Source organism: Entelurus aequoreus, linkage group LG12, assembly GCF_033978785.1.
Source record: "Entelurus aequoreus isolate RoL-2023_Sb linkage group LG12, RoL_Eaeq_v1.1, whole genome shotgun sequence".
NCBI classification, from domain to species: Eukaryota; Metazoa; Chordata; class Actinopteri; order Syngnathiformes; family Syngnathidae; genus Entelurus; species Entelurus aequoreus.
In genome coordinates, this window is record NC_084742.1 from 1750918 (window position 1) to 1765585 (window position 14668).

Genomic DNA, 14668 nt, shown 5'->3' on the forward strand with positions numbered 1-14668 from the left:
ATTCCATAACCTCTGCATGTGCTCCTGCAGCTTCTTTTCATGCACAAGTCCTTTTCAAGATCATTATTCAAATCTGGGGGTGGGATGTTTTAATTAAAACATTATGAAAATAAATATCAAAGATTTAGTTTCATGTGAAAAGGTGTGTGATTTGGAACAAAACGTCATTTGCTGTGTACTTATTTGAATTGTTTTTTTGCTGCTACTTCAGCGAATATTGTTCCGAAGACAATTTTAGTGTGATTTCGTACAAAAAGTGTCAGTTTTTTTAGTAAAAGAATAAATATAAATATCATATTTTAGGTCTATTAAATGTTCTTTTACTAAATAGTACCAAAGATAAAATAATACATGGATTAATTTGGTGCAGTTTCATACAAAAAAATGTAATTTTTTATTTAAAAAAAAAAGAAAATTTCTCTGTGACTTAATTACTATTATTTATTTTTTTTTACAATAAATGGAAAAATATTCAGCCTATTTTTACAATCATTTTACACATTCAATTTGAGTGAGTTTAATGGAATTTCACATAAAAATAGATCTGTTTGTAAGTGAAAATGTTACCTATTTTGACTGAGGGGTATAATAAAAGATGGATAACTATTTCGGGGTTATTAAATGTTTTGTTTTTTTATATAATACAACACAGACAAATAAATATTTAAATGTATTACAATTTCATACAAAAAAGTCTGTTTTTAGTTTTAGTTTTAATAATAACTCGGGAAAATATTAAATATAAATATAATATTTTAGGTTTATTAAATGTTCTTTTTTTTTAATAGTACCAATGATGACATAATACATTGATAAATTTGGTGCAGTTTCATACAAAAATTTTCAAGTTTAAAAAAAAAAAAAGAAAACAGAACATTTCTCAGTGACTTAATTTTTGTGTCTTTTTTTAAATTAAATTAAATTTTTTACAATAAATGGGGAAATATTCAGCCTATTTTTCCACTCATTTTACACATTCAATTTGAGTGAATTTAATGGAATTTCGCATACAAAATAACTAAGTGAAAATTTTACCTATTTTGACTGAGGGGTATAATAAAAGATGGATAACTATTACGGGGTTATTGTTTTTTTTTATATATATATATATAATACAACACAGACAAATACATATTTACATATATTGCAATTTCATACAAAAAAGTCTGTTTTTAGTTTTAGTTTTAATAATAAATGGGGAAAATAATACATATAAATATAATATTTTAGGTTTATTAAATGTTCTTTTTTATAATAGTACCAATGATAACATAATACATTGATACATTTGGTGCAGATTCATACACAAATTGTCTAGTTTTAAAAAAAACCCAAAAAATAACATTCCTCAGTGACTTAATTTTTATTGTCTTTTTTATTTATTTTTATTTTTTTTATTACAATAAATGGGGAAATATTTAGCCTATTTTTACACTAATTTTACACATTCAATTTTAGTGAATTTAATGTAATTTCGCATTAAAAAAAATAACTGTAAGTGAAAATGTTACATATTTTGACTGAGGGGTAGAATAAAAGATGAATAACTATTTTGGGGTTATTAAATGTTTTTTTGTGTGTTTTTTAAATATAATACAACACAGACAATAAATAAATATATACATTTATTGCAATTTTATAGAAAAAAGTCTGTTTCTAGTTTTAGTTAGGTTTTTTTTTTAATAATAAATGGGGAAAATAATAAATATAAATATAATATTTTAGGTTTATTAAATGTTATTTTACTAAATAGTACCAAAGATAAAAATAATACATGGATACATTTGGTGCAATTTCATACAAAAATGGTCAGTCTATGGTAAAAAAAAGGACAAAATAAATATAAATAGGGATATTTTTGGTGTACTTCAAACTCTTTTTACATATTACATTTTTGTGTATTTAGTGTTATTTTGCACAAACGTGTCCTGTAGTGAAAAACTGACAGAAATATTATTTTGGGTTACTGTACTTAGTTTTTTTTGTCCCTTTTAAAAAAAAAAAAAATAATAATAATATTTAGTGCATTTTCCACTCATTTTCCACATATTTTGGGTGAGAGGAATGTTGTTATCGACACATACAATTACAAAAGTATAACATCTAAATACAGTATATACTGTCGCTCTGCAGGAGATATTGTGTGTCATTTTAAACCAAACTGGCATATTTGGAGGTTGTTAGCAATATTCTCTTGTTCTAAAGTCCTATTGGTTCGGCAACATTTGAACACGCAACAATTTTCAGTTTTTAAAAAAACAAAAAAAATATCCAGGTAATACTTTTTTTTTCTTTCTTTTTTAACAATAAATGCTTGTATGTTTGTCATAAATTGCAAAAATACTATGACACCTGAAGTTACGTCTTTTAGTACCATTTGGTGTCGTTTTGCGAAATTAAAGAAAACTGACATATTTACAGCTTAACACTTTTTTTCTGGTTTTAATTCATAAATGCTATGAAATATTATAATATAAATATTATATAATTTATTTATATTTGTTTTATAATTTTTTATCATTTATCTTAGCACTTTTTTTCTGGTTTTAATTCATAAATGCTATGAAATATTATAATATAAATACTGTATAATTTATTTATATTTATTAAATAATTTTTTATAATTTATTTTATATAATATTATATATATAAATATTTTTCCAGTTGAGATGCAACAAAGCACTTTCACGTTTGCACAAGCCCACGTGAATTTAGACGTCTCTGTGGTGGTTTTTTTTTTCCACACGTCGACGCTTAACATCCTTTCGGAACAACACTAGTCCGGCTTTAGGGTCGGGGTGACAGATGTGCCAAATCAAACACACTTGTGGAAGTGGAGGGAATCTTTCTGGGAAGGGTTATGTATTATGGATGGACTTAGGGAGATTAGCTGCTTTACCTGCAGTGGACGATGCTTGTCCTGACTCTTTGGAGATTTCAGGCAACTGCCCGACTGCTGCAGGAGTAATTGCCTCGCTGCTTGTAGGGCCTGGGAAGAAAGGAGGGAAGGCGGCGTAAGTTTGTGGGGTTCTTTTTGCAACATATACACAAACAGCGTTTGTCGAGATGGGAACTATGGTGGGGGTGGGTGTAAAAAAAAAAAAAAAAAAAAAAAATCATCAGTAGAATTGACCTGTCTAGTGTGTGCTCAACTGAAATAGCCACTTCTCTCTTGCACGTTACCGAGTGCATTTGCATATTCATAATATCAATTTGAAGTAGAGGTAGCACTGTGTGAAGTGTCCCCGGGAGCTGTAATTAAAGTGGACAAAAATCAACATCAGATTACATTTGGAATGAATTAACTCGACGGCCAGCTTTTTACACCAGAAGCAAAGGAGGAAATCAAAGAGAGGAACGGCGTGAATGGAGCGCTCCTATTTGTAAACTGGAGGAAAATGTCATTGGAAGCGCTGGAATGGGTTTGCCAAGATAAAAAAAAAGATGGATTGTGACGCGCCTGGTTCGGACAAAAGATGAAAAAAGAACATTTGTGTTGTAGGACTACTTTGATAAATTCCGATATCCCTGTACCGTATCTTTCGGACTATAAGTCGCAGTTTTTTTCATAGTCTGGCCGGGGGTGCGACTTATACTCAGGAGCGACTTATGTGGGAAATTATTAACACATTAGCGTAAAATATCAAATAATATTATTTAGCTCATTCACGTAAGAGACTAGACGTATAAGATTTCATGGGATTTAGCGATTAGTTTGGTAAACGTATACCATGTTTCCTTGAATTGCCGCCGGGAATATAGTATGCGCATGCCTAGAATTACTGCCGGGTCAAACTCGTTTCGCAAAATAATTAGCGCATGCTTAGCATTACCGCCGGCTCAGGATTGACGCTTCGTTTTGCAAAATATTATTTTTATTAGCGCATGTCTAGAATTTACGCCGGGTCAAACTCGTTTCGGAAAATAATTAGCATATGCCTAGAATTTCCGCCGGGTCAAACTCGTCACGTCACGAGTGACACTTCACCTGTCATCATTTTCAAAATGGAGGAGGCTGATTTCAACAATTTGAAATCGCATAAAGGGAAGAAGCTATTGAATATGCTAAAAATAACAGTAAGCAGCTATGTTTTATTAATATACCGTAGCTGCGTGTGTCAAATATGAATCATTAAATGACTCCCACCTCCTGGTGGTAGAGGGCGCTAGTGATCCTTCTTGCGACCACCGGTACTCGGCTGCAGAAGAAGAAGTGACAACAAGCAGCAACAGCTTTAGCAGCGATCGTTTATTTTTTCCTCTCGCTTGCACTTTTAACATGGAGGATTGCATATCTAAAATAAAACAGTTTTCTAAACTGGACTTTCAATCGAAGCAGGAGGTAATAATTAAAGGAATATCTCCATCGAGACTTTTAAAACTGAAGAAAGATAAGGAAGACTTCTATAAACAAGTCATCGATGCTTTTGTTCAGAAGCAGCTGCGCATGGACTTCATTTATAAGTAAAGGTGAGACCATAATAACATTTTTTTAATTAAATGTGCTTTTCATGATGGTATCCTTACATCACACTCAAAGCGCAGGCCTAAATTTACCTCATGCCTTTGGAGAAGAGGTTTTAAAATAATTAGCGCATGCTTGCCTATACCGCATGCCTTTGGTAAGCGCCGGAGTGAGAAGAGGTTTTAAATTAATTACCGCCCCGGCGCCAATTCAAGGAAATACGGTAGCATGTTCTATATGTTATAATTATTTGAATGACTCTTACCATAATATGTTACGTTAACACACCAGGCACGTTCTCATTTGGTTATTTATGCCTCATATAACGTACACTTATTCAGCCTGTTGTTCACTATTCTTTATTTATTTTAAATTGCCTTTCAAATGTCTATTCTTGGTGTTGGGTTTTATCAAATATATTTCCCCAAAAAATGCGACTTATACTCCAGTGCGACTTATATATGTTTTTTTCCTTCTTTATTATGCATTTTCGGCAGGTGCGACTTATACTCCGGTGCGACTTATACTCCGAAAAATACGGTACATCTTGAATATAACGGAAAATGTATCTGTTTTTCCGGCGATGTTTGTCATCTTGTGTGGGAAATAGGGACGTAACGATAAACGGCATAATTATAGATCGCAGTAAAACTTCCCACGGTTAGTAGAACCGTTTTAAAATATCGTAAAAACCCTAACTGACAACTACTTTGACACGGCTCATTTACTGGAGAAACAAGCCAGCACTAGCTAGCTGACATGAAAACAAGAAACATTAACAATGTTCCCCATTAAGAGACGACATCCAATCCAAAATTATACGAACACATTACTGTCTGAGCATATTCAAATGTGCACATTGAACATAGGGCGGAGAACTCGATCGACCCTTCAGGAATAGAAAAGGAAGTGAATTTGCATGACGTCACATAAACTGGATGATAAACCGGATGTGACGCAATGCACTTTTTTTTATTTTATTTTGTCATTGAAAAAACACAACAACTTTTACAAATTAACACAGAAAAAGATAAACATATTCAAGCACTAGAATTAAAAAAATGTGGCCAGAGATAACATACATATAATATAACATATTTATTTTGCCAGAAAGTATATTGTGGGGCTATTTATTTATTTTTTAAATAAAACTTGGTTATAAAACTTGAAATTATGGTTTGCGTAAAGGCTAACTTGTTATTTTCCTTTGTAATCTCTGCCTACTGAGCCTATGGTGCTGTTAAGTTACTGTGGCTCAATTTGCCTTATTTTTATTTTATTTTAATGTATTATTATTTAATATATTATTGTTTTAGTTGCTTAACAGATATTCCTAGCTCTGAATTTGTTCATTGCTATTTTTATGTTTTTGTGCATTATTTGTTGCCGTCATCATTAAACGAACAGGTTACTCATCAGTTACTCAGTACTTGAGTAGTTTTTTCACAACATACTTTTTACTTTTACTCAAGTAAATATTTGGGTGACTACTCCTTACTTTTACTTGAGTAATAAAATGCTATAGTAACAGTACTCTTACTTGAGTACAATTTCTGGCTACTCTACCCACCTCTGGTCATTCTTCATCTAAATGGAAATATACGAACATCCTAGCAGTCGGCATCCTAATGACAGCAGACCTTGTACAGTAAGTGATGTTTTATTATGATTGTTGTCTCTCCTAACATCTGCAGTGAGTAGAAATCAGTTATGTTAAAAAAACGAACGTTGTGATGCGTTTTTTAAATTAATGCGGTGCATATGCTTAAAATGATCCAAATACGTAAATATTAAATGTTATTATAAATGTGCTCGTTACTACATTACATATATACTTACATCATGTATAAAAAACCGCAATGTAGGTGTTTAGATGTTTTTTTAAGGGCTTTATAGGCAGAATAGAAATACTCCCAGAGGCTCCATTGTGAGCTGACTTTTGGTCGCATTTATTTAGTATTTAGAATGCATTTCATTCATTATTGTGAACAATTGGCAGAATTCCCCCCCAAAAGTGCAGTTCCCCTTTAAACTACAAATATTTTTTGACAGACTTGAACCATCTCATACTGAAAAATTCTATTACATACATTTAATAAATAATAATACATTTAATTCAGTGGCGGGTTGTGCGTTTCCTCCCTAGGCCTTCAGTGATGTCCTACTTAGTCCGACTTGAATAAATACCCCTCAAAATACCATCATTTATTTCACCACATGACTACGGCCGGAGAAATACTACACAGAAACACACTTGTGCATTGAATCACCAAAACAGGTTATATTTTGGCACATTTAAAAATCAATATACCATACTGTCAACATTAAAATTATTTTAAAAAAAACATATTAAATGTGGACAAAAAAAATAAAAAACATATTTGAACTCGCGTTTTGCTCTCCTTTGTGAGTTAAAAAAGTAAGTACCGATGATTTCTCCGCTGGCCGGGTATGGCCCCACTGCCACGTCCTGCTTTTCGCAAATGAAAACTTGTGATTGGATAGTGCCAAGTGAAAATCCAATCACAGGCACGTAAGGCTACCTAGATGGGCTACTGTCAACGACCCGTCATCTGATTGGCTATCGCAGCTGTCTATCAACCGGCAGGATTCACACAGCACTGGCAACAAAGCTAGCTGAATTCTGATTGGATAAAAACTCTAACCTAAAAACAGGCAACACTGGAGCCTAATAAGACATGAAGAGAATAAGATGAATACTTTATGGAAAGTAGATTAAAATGAACTTTAATTAATCTATGATTTATGTTAGGCTAGCAGAGAAGGTCTTGCTGGCCCTGACGGCCCACCACTGATTTAATTTAAACAGCAACAACTAGGGGTGTAACGGTACGTGTATTTGTATTGAACCGTTTCGGTACGGGGGTTTCGGTTCGGTTCGGAGGTGTACCGAACGAGTTTCCACACGGACATATTAAGTAGCGTACCGCACGTTGTGTAAACAATGCACACCGAGGCACAACACATGCTAGCAACGACCGGGCTACGACAACATATAAAAGCCAGAGCTGGAAGACCCCCCTGCCTCGTTAAGATCTCCCGTTTGGGAACACTTTGGCTGCGTGGTGCGATACAACAATGGAGGACGGCGGTTTGCCGACATTGTTCAGCAGCTGCTTCTGACAACACGTCGAACATGCTAACCCATTTGAAGCATCACCACCGCATTCAAGCAGCCTCTCCCCGGCGAGTCAGGCAGGGCTAAAGCAATAACAAATGTTTTTATAGCAGCAGATTTAAGACCATATTGCATTAAAAACTAGATTTTGACCCACTTCTATGGTGGAAGAACAATAAGCCCATATACTGTATCCTCTTACTGCCAATTTAGCCAGGCTGGGGGGGGTTAATCTGAGGCTGAGTTGACTTGAAAGATGTTTATTGTTGCACTTTTTATATGTCGAAGAAAAGTTGTGTCATTTTATTTAATCTGAGCAACAACTTGAGGCAGTTTAATGTTGATTAATGTGGACCCAATTTAAACAAGTTGAAAAACGTATTGGGGTGTTACCATTTAGTGGTCAATTGTACGGAATATGTACTGTACTGTGCAATCTACTAATACAAGTCTCAATCAATCAATCAATCAAAAAAAGCACTTTATAAGTAGAAAGGTTTTGTTAAGAAACCATTCTGAGCCTTATCTTATTTAGTTTTTATTTTATATATGTTGACCACATTAACCCTGGCAGTGGACCCTGTGTGTATATGTATGTCATGCCATTGTTTACAAATTGGGTAAATAAATAACCAAAAAATTTATATTTTGTTGTTTTCTTACTGTACCGAAAATGAACCGAACCGTGACCTCTAAACCGAGGTACGTACCGAACCAAAATTTTTGTGTACCGTTACACCCCTACCAACAACGTATAAAACACTTTAACCCTGTATAGAAAAACCTAAAAAAAATGTTGTTGTAGGAGGCATTTGATGCAGAAATTGAAGAGTTAAAAAAAAATGTTTATGTATGTTTTTCGAGAAATGTTGTAATATTGCAACATTGGGCTTTGATGGGAGCAGAATTTCTGTATTTGTACTCACGTCGTCTGAACAACTAAGGGTTCATTTGCAGGGTTGATTGCTTACTTAACCCCATAACGGTATATACCATTAATAATAATCACACATTAGTTATATTTTTATGAAGTCATTTATTACAAATATAAAAAATATGAAACAAGATAAAACTCTTAAAAAAAAACGCTTTTTCCCCCTCTTTTATAATTGCAACAATTATATAACAAGCTCTAAATGAAATTTGATGCATCTGTTCCACAATAACTACATATGTACATGCTCTAGACATTGTAATAACAACCAAAAAATATATAAAAGACATTTTAATTACTTGAATCTGATGAATCCAGTCCAATGAAACAAATAGATTTTGTACGAAGGAAACCTTGAGAGGTTGTGAGTTCATGGCCAGAAGGCGTGATTTATAAACAAATGTACGATCCGATAGCCTTGTGAGACTGAACAATAGGACCCAATGACTATGTAAATGTGGTAAAAAAATGTATATAATAGATTGTTTTTTAGGATGGTTAAAGGTAACTTTGTAATTTTACAACAAGGGGTGTTACAGGGTTAGCCTACAAAACAAAAATGACAGCAGCTTTTCGAAGCGGTGTTGGAAGCATGATACTGATAAAGCACGTTAACACATGCGCCGACCTAAAGGTGGAGAAGAACTGCTGTAAGCCTAACCCCAACACCTGAAGTTGCAGTGCAGCCTTTGGTCCCACGACAAAAATACCGACGCGAGCCGCACCAAAGGTGCACACAATGTTGGGCTTGGACCAAAGTACCAAACCATTAGTGTGAGCTCAGCCTTATTTCATTCCCGAGTAGCAGCTGGGCTTGCAGCTTCTTCAAGAGCATGCGGATGAAAAGAGTCGTGCACAGCTGCTGCAACACATTGCTGCGGTGGTCCCCAACCTTTTTGGAGCTGCGGACCGGTCAACGCTTGAAAATGTGTCCCACGGACTAGGGGGTGGGGGGGGGGGGGGGGGGGTATTTTTTATTTTATTTTATTTTATTTTTTTCATAAAGAAATACAATCATGTGTGCTTACGGACTGTATCCCTGAAGACTGTATTGATCTATATTGATATATAATGTATATATTGTGTTTTTATGTTGATTTAATTAAAAAATAAAAAATAAAAAATAAAATCATAAAGAAATACAATCATGTGTGCTTACGGACTGTATCCCTGCAGACTGTATTGATCTATATTGATATATAATATATATATTGTGTTTTTTTAAGTTGATTTAATAAAAAATAAAATTAAAAAAAAAAAAAAATCATAAAGAAATACAATCATGTATGCTTACAGACTGTATCCCTGCAGACTGTATTGATCTATATTGATATATAATGTATATATTGTGTTTTTTATGTTGATTTAATAAAAAAAATAAAAAAATAAAAAAATCATAAAGAAATACAATCATGTGTGCTTACGGACTGTATCCCTGCAGACTGTATTGATCTATATTGATATGTATATATTGTGTTTTTTATGTTGATTTAATGAAACAAATTAAAAATAAAAATAAAAATAAAATTTTTTTTTGTTTTTTTTGTTTTTGTTTTTTTTAATTTCTTGTGCGGCCTGGTACCAATCGGTCCGGCCGCGGTCCGGTGGTTGGGGACCACTGCATTACTGCTTCAAGTCAACTTTACACATTCTTTCCTTTTTGGTGAGGACAGAGGAAACTGAGGGAAAAGACAACAACAACAACAACAACAACAAAACCTGTCTTATTCGTATGCATGGCGGTATCCATGGCAACAGCTACCTTGTCAGTCAGGGCGTGCATATGGCGAGGCTTTACCAGCAGGTGGGAACAATGTTTGAACAAGTACATTGAGATCCTCGGCAAACAAAAAAATGAGATTGAGGAGGCAGGGAAAAAAAGAAATAAGTTGCCACGCTTTTTAGGCCCTCTGGGGAGTGTCGCCACCCCCGGTCGGGGAGGGGGTGTCTGCACGGGAGGAGACAGGCTCTCGGGTAAACAAACACTTTACTCGGGAACCGGGTCCTAAATGCATTGATCCGTCTGCTTGACAGGAGGAACACAGTCGCCACTGCTTGATATGCGTGTGTGTGTGTGTGTGTGTGTGTGTGTGTGTGTGTGTGTGTGTGAAGTGTGCATTCACTACACTCACGCACACAAACACACACAGTACAATGCTACCTCAGTTTGACTTATTAATCAGTAACAAACACCTCCCAAAATTACATCTAAACTAGAGATGTCCGATAATGGCTTTTTTGCCGATATTCCGATATCGTCCAACTCTTAATTACCGATTCCGATATCAACCGATACCGATATATACAGTTGTGGAATTAACACATTATTATGCCTAATTTTGTTGTGATGCCCCGCTGGATGCATTAAACAATGTAACAAGGTTTTCCAAAATAAATCAACTCAAGTTATGGAAAAAAAAGTGCCAACATGGCACTGCCATATTTATTATTGAAGTCACAAAGTGCATTCTTTTTTTTTACCATGCCTCAAAACAGCCACCTCATCGCAGGGCCAACACAGATAGACAGACAAAATTCACACTCACGTTCACACACTAGGGACCATTTAGTGTTGCCAATCAACCTATCCCCAGGTGCATGTCTTTGGAGGTGGGAGGGGCCTATCCCCAGGTGCATGATTTTGGAGGTGGGAGGGGCCTATCCCCAGGTGCATGTCTTTGGAGGTGGGAGGGGCCTATCCCCAGGTGCATGTCTTTGGAGGTGGGAGGGGCCTATCCCCAGGTGCATGATTTTGGAGGTGGGAGGAAGCCGGAGAACCCGGAGGGAACCCACGCAGTCACGGGGAGAACATGCAAACTCCACACAGAAAGATCCCGAGCCCAGGACCTTCGTATTGTGAAGCACACGTACTAACCCCTGTGCCACCGCGATTGCCACGACTTGATTGAATTAAAACAAACAAAAACTATGATTATACTCTATAAAAATAAGTGTTTAGATTAGGGATGTCCGATAATATCGGACTGCCGATATTATCGGCCAATAAATGCTTTAAAATGTAATATCGGAAATTATCGGTATCGGTTTCAAAATTATCTGTATCGGTTTCAAAATGATCGGTATCTGTTTCAAAAGTAAAATGTATGACTTTTGAAAATGCCGCTGTGTACACGGACGTAGGGAGAAGTACAGAGCGCCAATAAACCTTAAAGGCACTGCCTTTGCGTGCCGCCCCAATCACATAATATCTACGGCTTTTCACACACACAAGTGAATGCAATGAATATTTGGTCAACAGCCATACAGGTCACACTGAGGGTGTCCGTATAAACAACTTTAACACTGTTACAAATATGCGCCACACTGTGAACCCACACCAAACAAGAATGACAAACACATTTCGGGAGAACATCCGCACCGTAACACAACATAAACACAACAGAGCAAACACCCAGAACCCCTTGCAGCACTAACTCTTCCGGGACACTACAATATACGCCCTCCCCAACCCCGCCCACCTCAACCTCCTCATGCTCTCATGTCCCAAATTCCAAGCTGCTGTTTTGAGGCATCTTAAAAAAAAATAATGCACTTTGTGACTTCAATAATAAATATGGCAGTTCCATGTTGGCAATTTTTTCCATAACTTGAGTTGATTTATTTGGGAAAACCTTGTTACATTGTTTCATGCAGTGGTGTCCAAAGTGTGGCCATTTGCGGCCCGCAGCACATCATTCTAAAAATACTAAAACATGTTTTAAATAAAAGAGCAAATAGGTGAAATGCAATCAGAAAAAGTTGCTGTGTTGAATCTAATAACACTTTTTTAAAAATAATTTATCAAAAAATAATAATGAATCAAAATCAATGTTGCTATGAATTATTGACTGATTTTAGGACAAAAAGGATATAAATACAAATAAAAAAACATGAAAAATATGAAAATTATTTAAAAAAAATACATACTAATTATATACTAATACTAATTATTATATTGATTGTTATTATGAATATACTAAACTAATTACATTATATTTTATCTGAAGCTATAGAGATTTAAGTGTTGATTGTAAAAAAAAAAGAAAAAAGAAAAAGCATAACCTTTTTGAGTGGGGCATTTTTGGATCCCCGAGAATTTTATTGGAATTAAAAAAATAAATGTTGCTATTAATTATTGACCTATTTAGGGATCCATTTACTTCACATCAAATATTCCACTTTGAAAATATTTTTGGGAAAAATACTGTATATTTTATATTTTTGCCCCAAAAAATAGGATTTTGACAAAAAGCTCATAAAATGTATATATATATATATACATATATATATATTTGAAGTTGATCGAACTTCAAATATGAAGTTGAATTAGAGATTCAAGCGTTTAATAAAAAATAAATAATATATGACTTATTTTTAACCTTTTTTAAGACTGAAACCCTTCTGGGTCCCTAGGACCTAACTTGAGGCAGGCCCAAAGGTTTAAAAAAAGTGTATATTGTATAGGTTTTGAAAATGAAATTATATCAAAATGGCCCCCGCGTGCTTTGATTTTTCAGTGCGCGGCCCTCAGTGGAAAAAGTTTGGACACCCCTGGAACTTTAATGCATCCAGCGGGGCATCACAACAAAATTAGGCATAATAATGTGTTAATTCCACGACTGTATATATCGGTATCGGTTGATATCGGAATCGGTAATTAACAGTTGGACAATATCGGAATATATCGGCAAAAAAAGCCATTATCGGACATCTCTAAGCAATACTGATACATGATGTTTAGTGTGTCGCAAAAGCTTCTAAAGCTTGTAGATCATCCTCCTTATATTCAGGCTCAAAAATGTAAGTTTGTGGATCATCATCAGTCTTTGTTGTCTCTCGGTAATTTGCGTCACCAAACAGCGGAAATTGGAAAGAAAAGTCATCAAAAAGTTTGCCGGAGAGGACAAATACGTGGCATGGTGCATACCTGCCGTCTATTTAAACGGGGTTGCCGCGCACAGACAGATGACATGCGCGGTCTATTAATGCGCACGGTGTATAAACAGCACAATGTGACACATTCTTGAGAATGAGCGAGCGAGGCTGCTGTATAAATAACAAAGCACTCAGAGGCATATTTGATGTTGATATCTATCACTGAGCTTGGGAAAAAAAAAAAAAATAAGAGGGAGGGGAAATAACCGGGGCGACCGAGACCGCGACACGGGGATCCTTACCAAAATAAGATGGAACGGGTGTAATTGGTTTCAGATAGTGAGGTCAGGAGAAAGGCGATACAGGCGACTATTATGCGAAAAAGGCAGCGAGAAACGAGAATGTTTACACAGACATTCCCGGGCTACATTAACAGGCATGCAGAGGGGGGAAATAATACATTGAAATACAGAGCCAGGTAATAAGGAGCAGCCATCACAATGCACCTTTGTAAAGGAGCATGCAAAGACCTTAAACAAGCATGAAGCACATTAGCAACGCCGGGCCAAAAAAGCATTACAAATCTCCAGATTGCTTTTGCTTATTGTGTGCGGAGGCGCGTGTGTACACAAGGAATAAGCCATCCGCTAAGAATCTTTCCAAATCCACCTGGAGACTCGGCCTTATGCAGCCGTGACATCGGAATTGGACACGTCTGAGGAGCCGTGACATTGTGTTTGGACAGCGGAGATCACTTCCTGGCTCGGGTGCTGTTATTATGGGAATGTGGCGGATATTGGAATGGCGGCGGTACAGGTGGAAGGGTGCAGGAGGCTGCACGGGGGAAAGGGTAGCTGTAAACACGGCGGGCCGAGGCGAAACAGATGTTTTGCGTTGTGTTCGGTCGAGGGAGTAAAAAGGGGGCTGCTGTTCGACACGCCGCCGGGCTGTCGGCCAGAACGACCGCTGACGGCGTTGACAAGCGCCGCACGGGCGGGTGGGCGCGTAAACACACACACACATGCAATATTAACGTGTGTATGGAGTCGCATGGCATTGAAAACCAGCATTTCAGCTGAACAAACAGACATGGCTGATTGGAACGAGCACCAGAACCTCAGAATACTCCACTTAGGCCTCTGTTTAATTAAATGGTGCACGAAAGCAAACAACCATCGGGGTCTCCAATTAGTGCTCGGTCAAATAATAATGTTATCAAGTCCATAGGACAGCTGCTTCTGACTTCGCTTGTGCT

General features: G+C 36.0%; 1 protein-coding gene across 1 annotated transcript in view; it reads right to left on the reverse strand.

Annotated features, from left to right (window-relative positions):
- LOC133661331 (forkhead box protein P2-like) overlaps positions 1 to 14668 on the reverse strand; it is a 309673-nt gene that overhangs the window by 91258 nt on the left and 203747 nt on the right. The window contains 1 exon segment of the mRNA XM_062064460.1: positions 2900 to 2989. Within this exon segment, the coding sequence (XP_061920444.1) occupies positions 2900 to 2989 (90 nt within the window).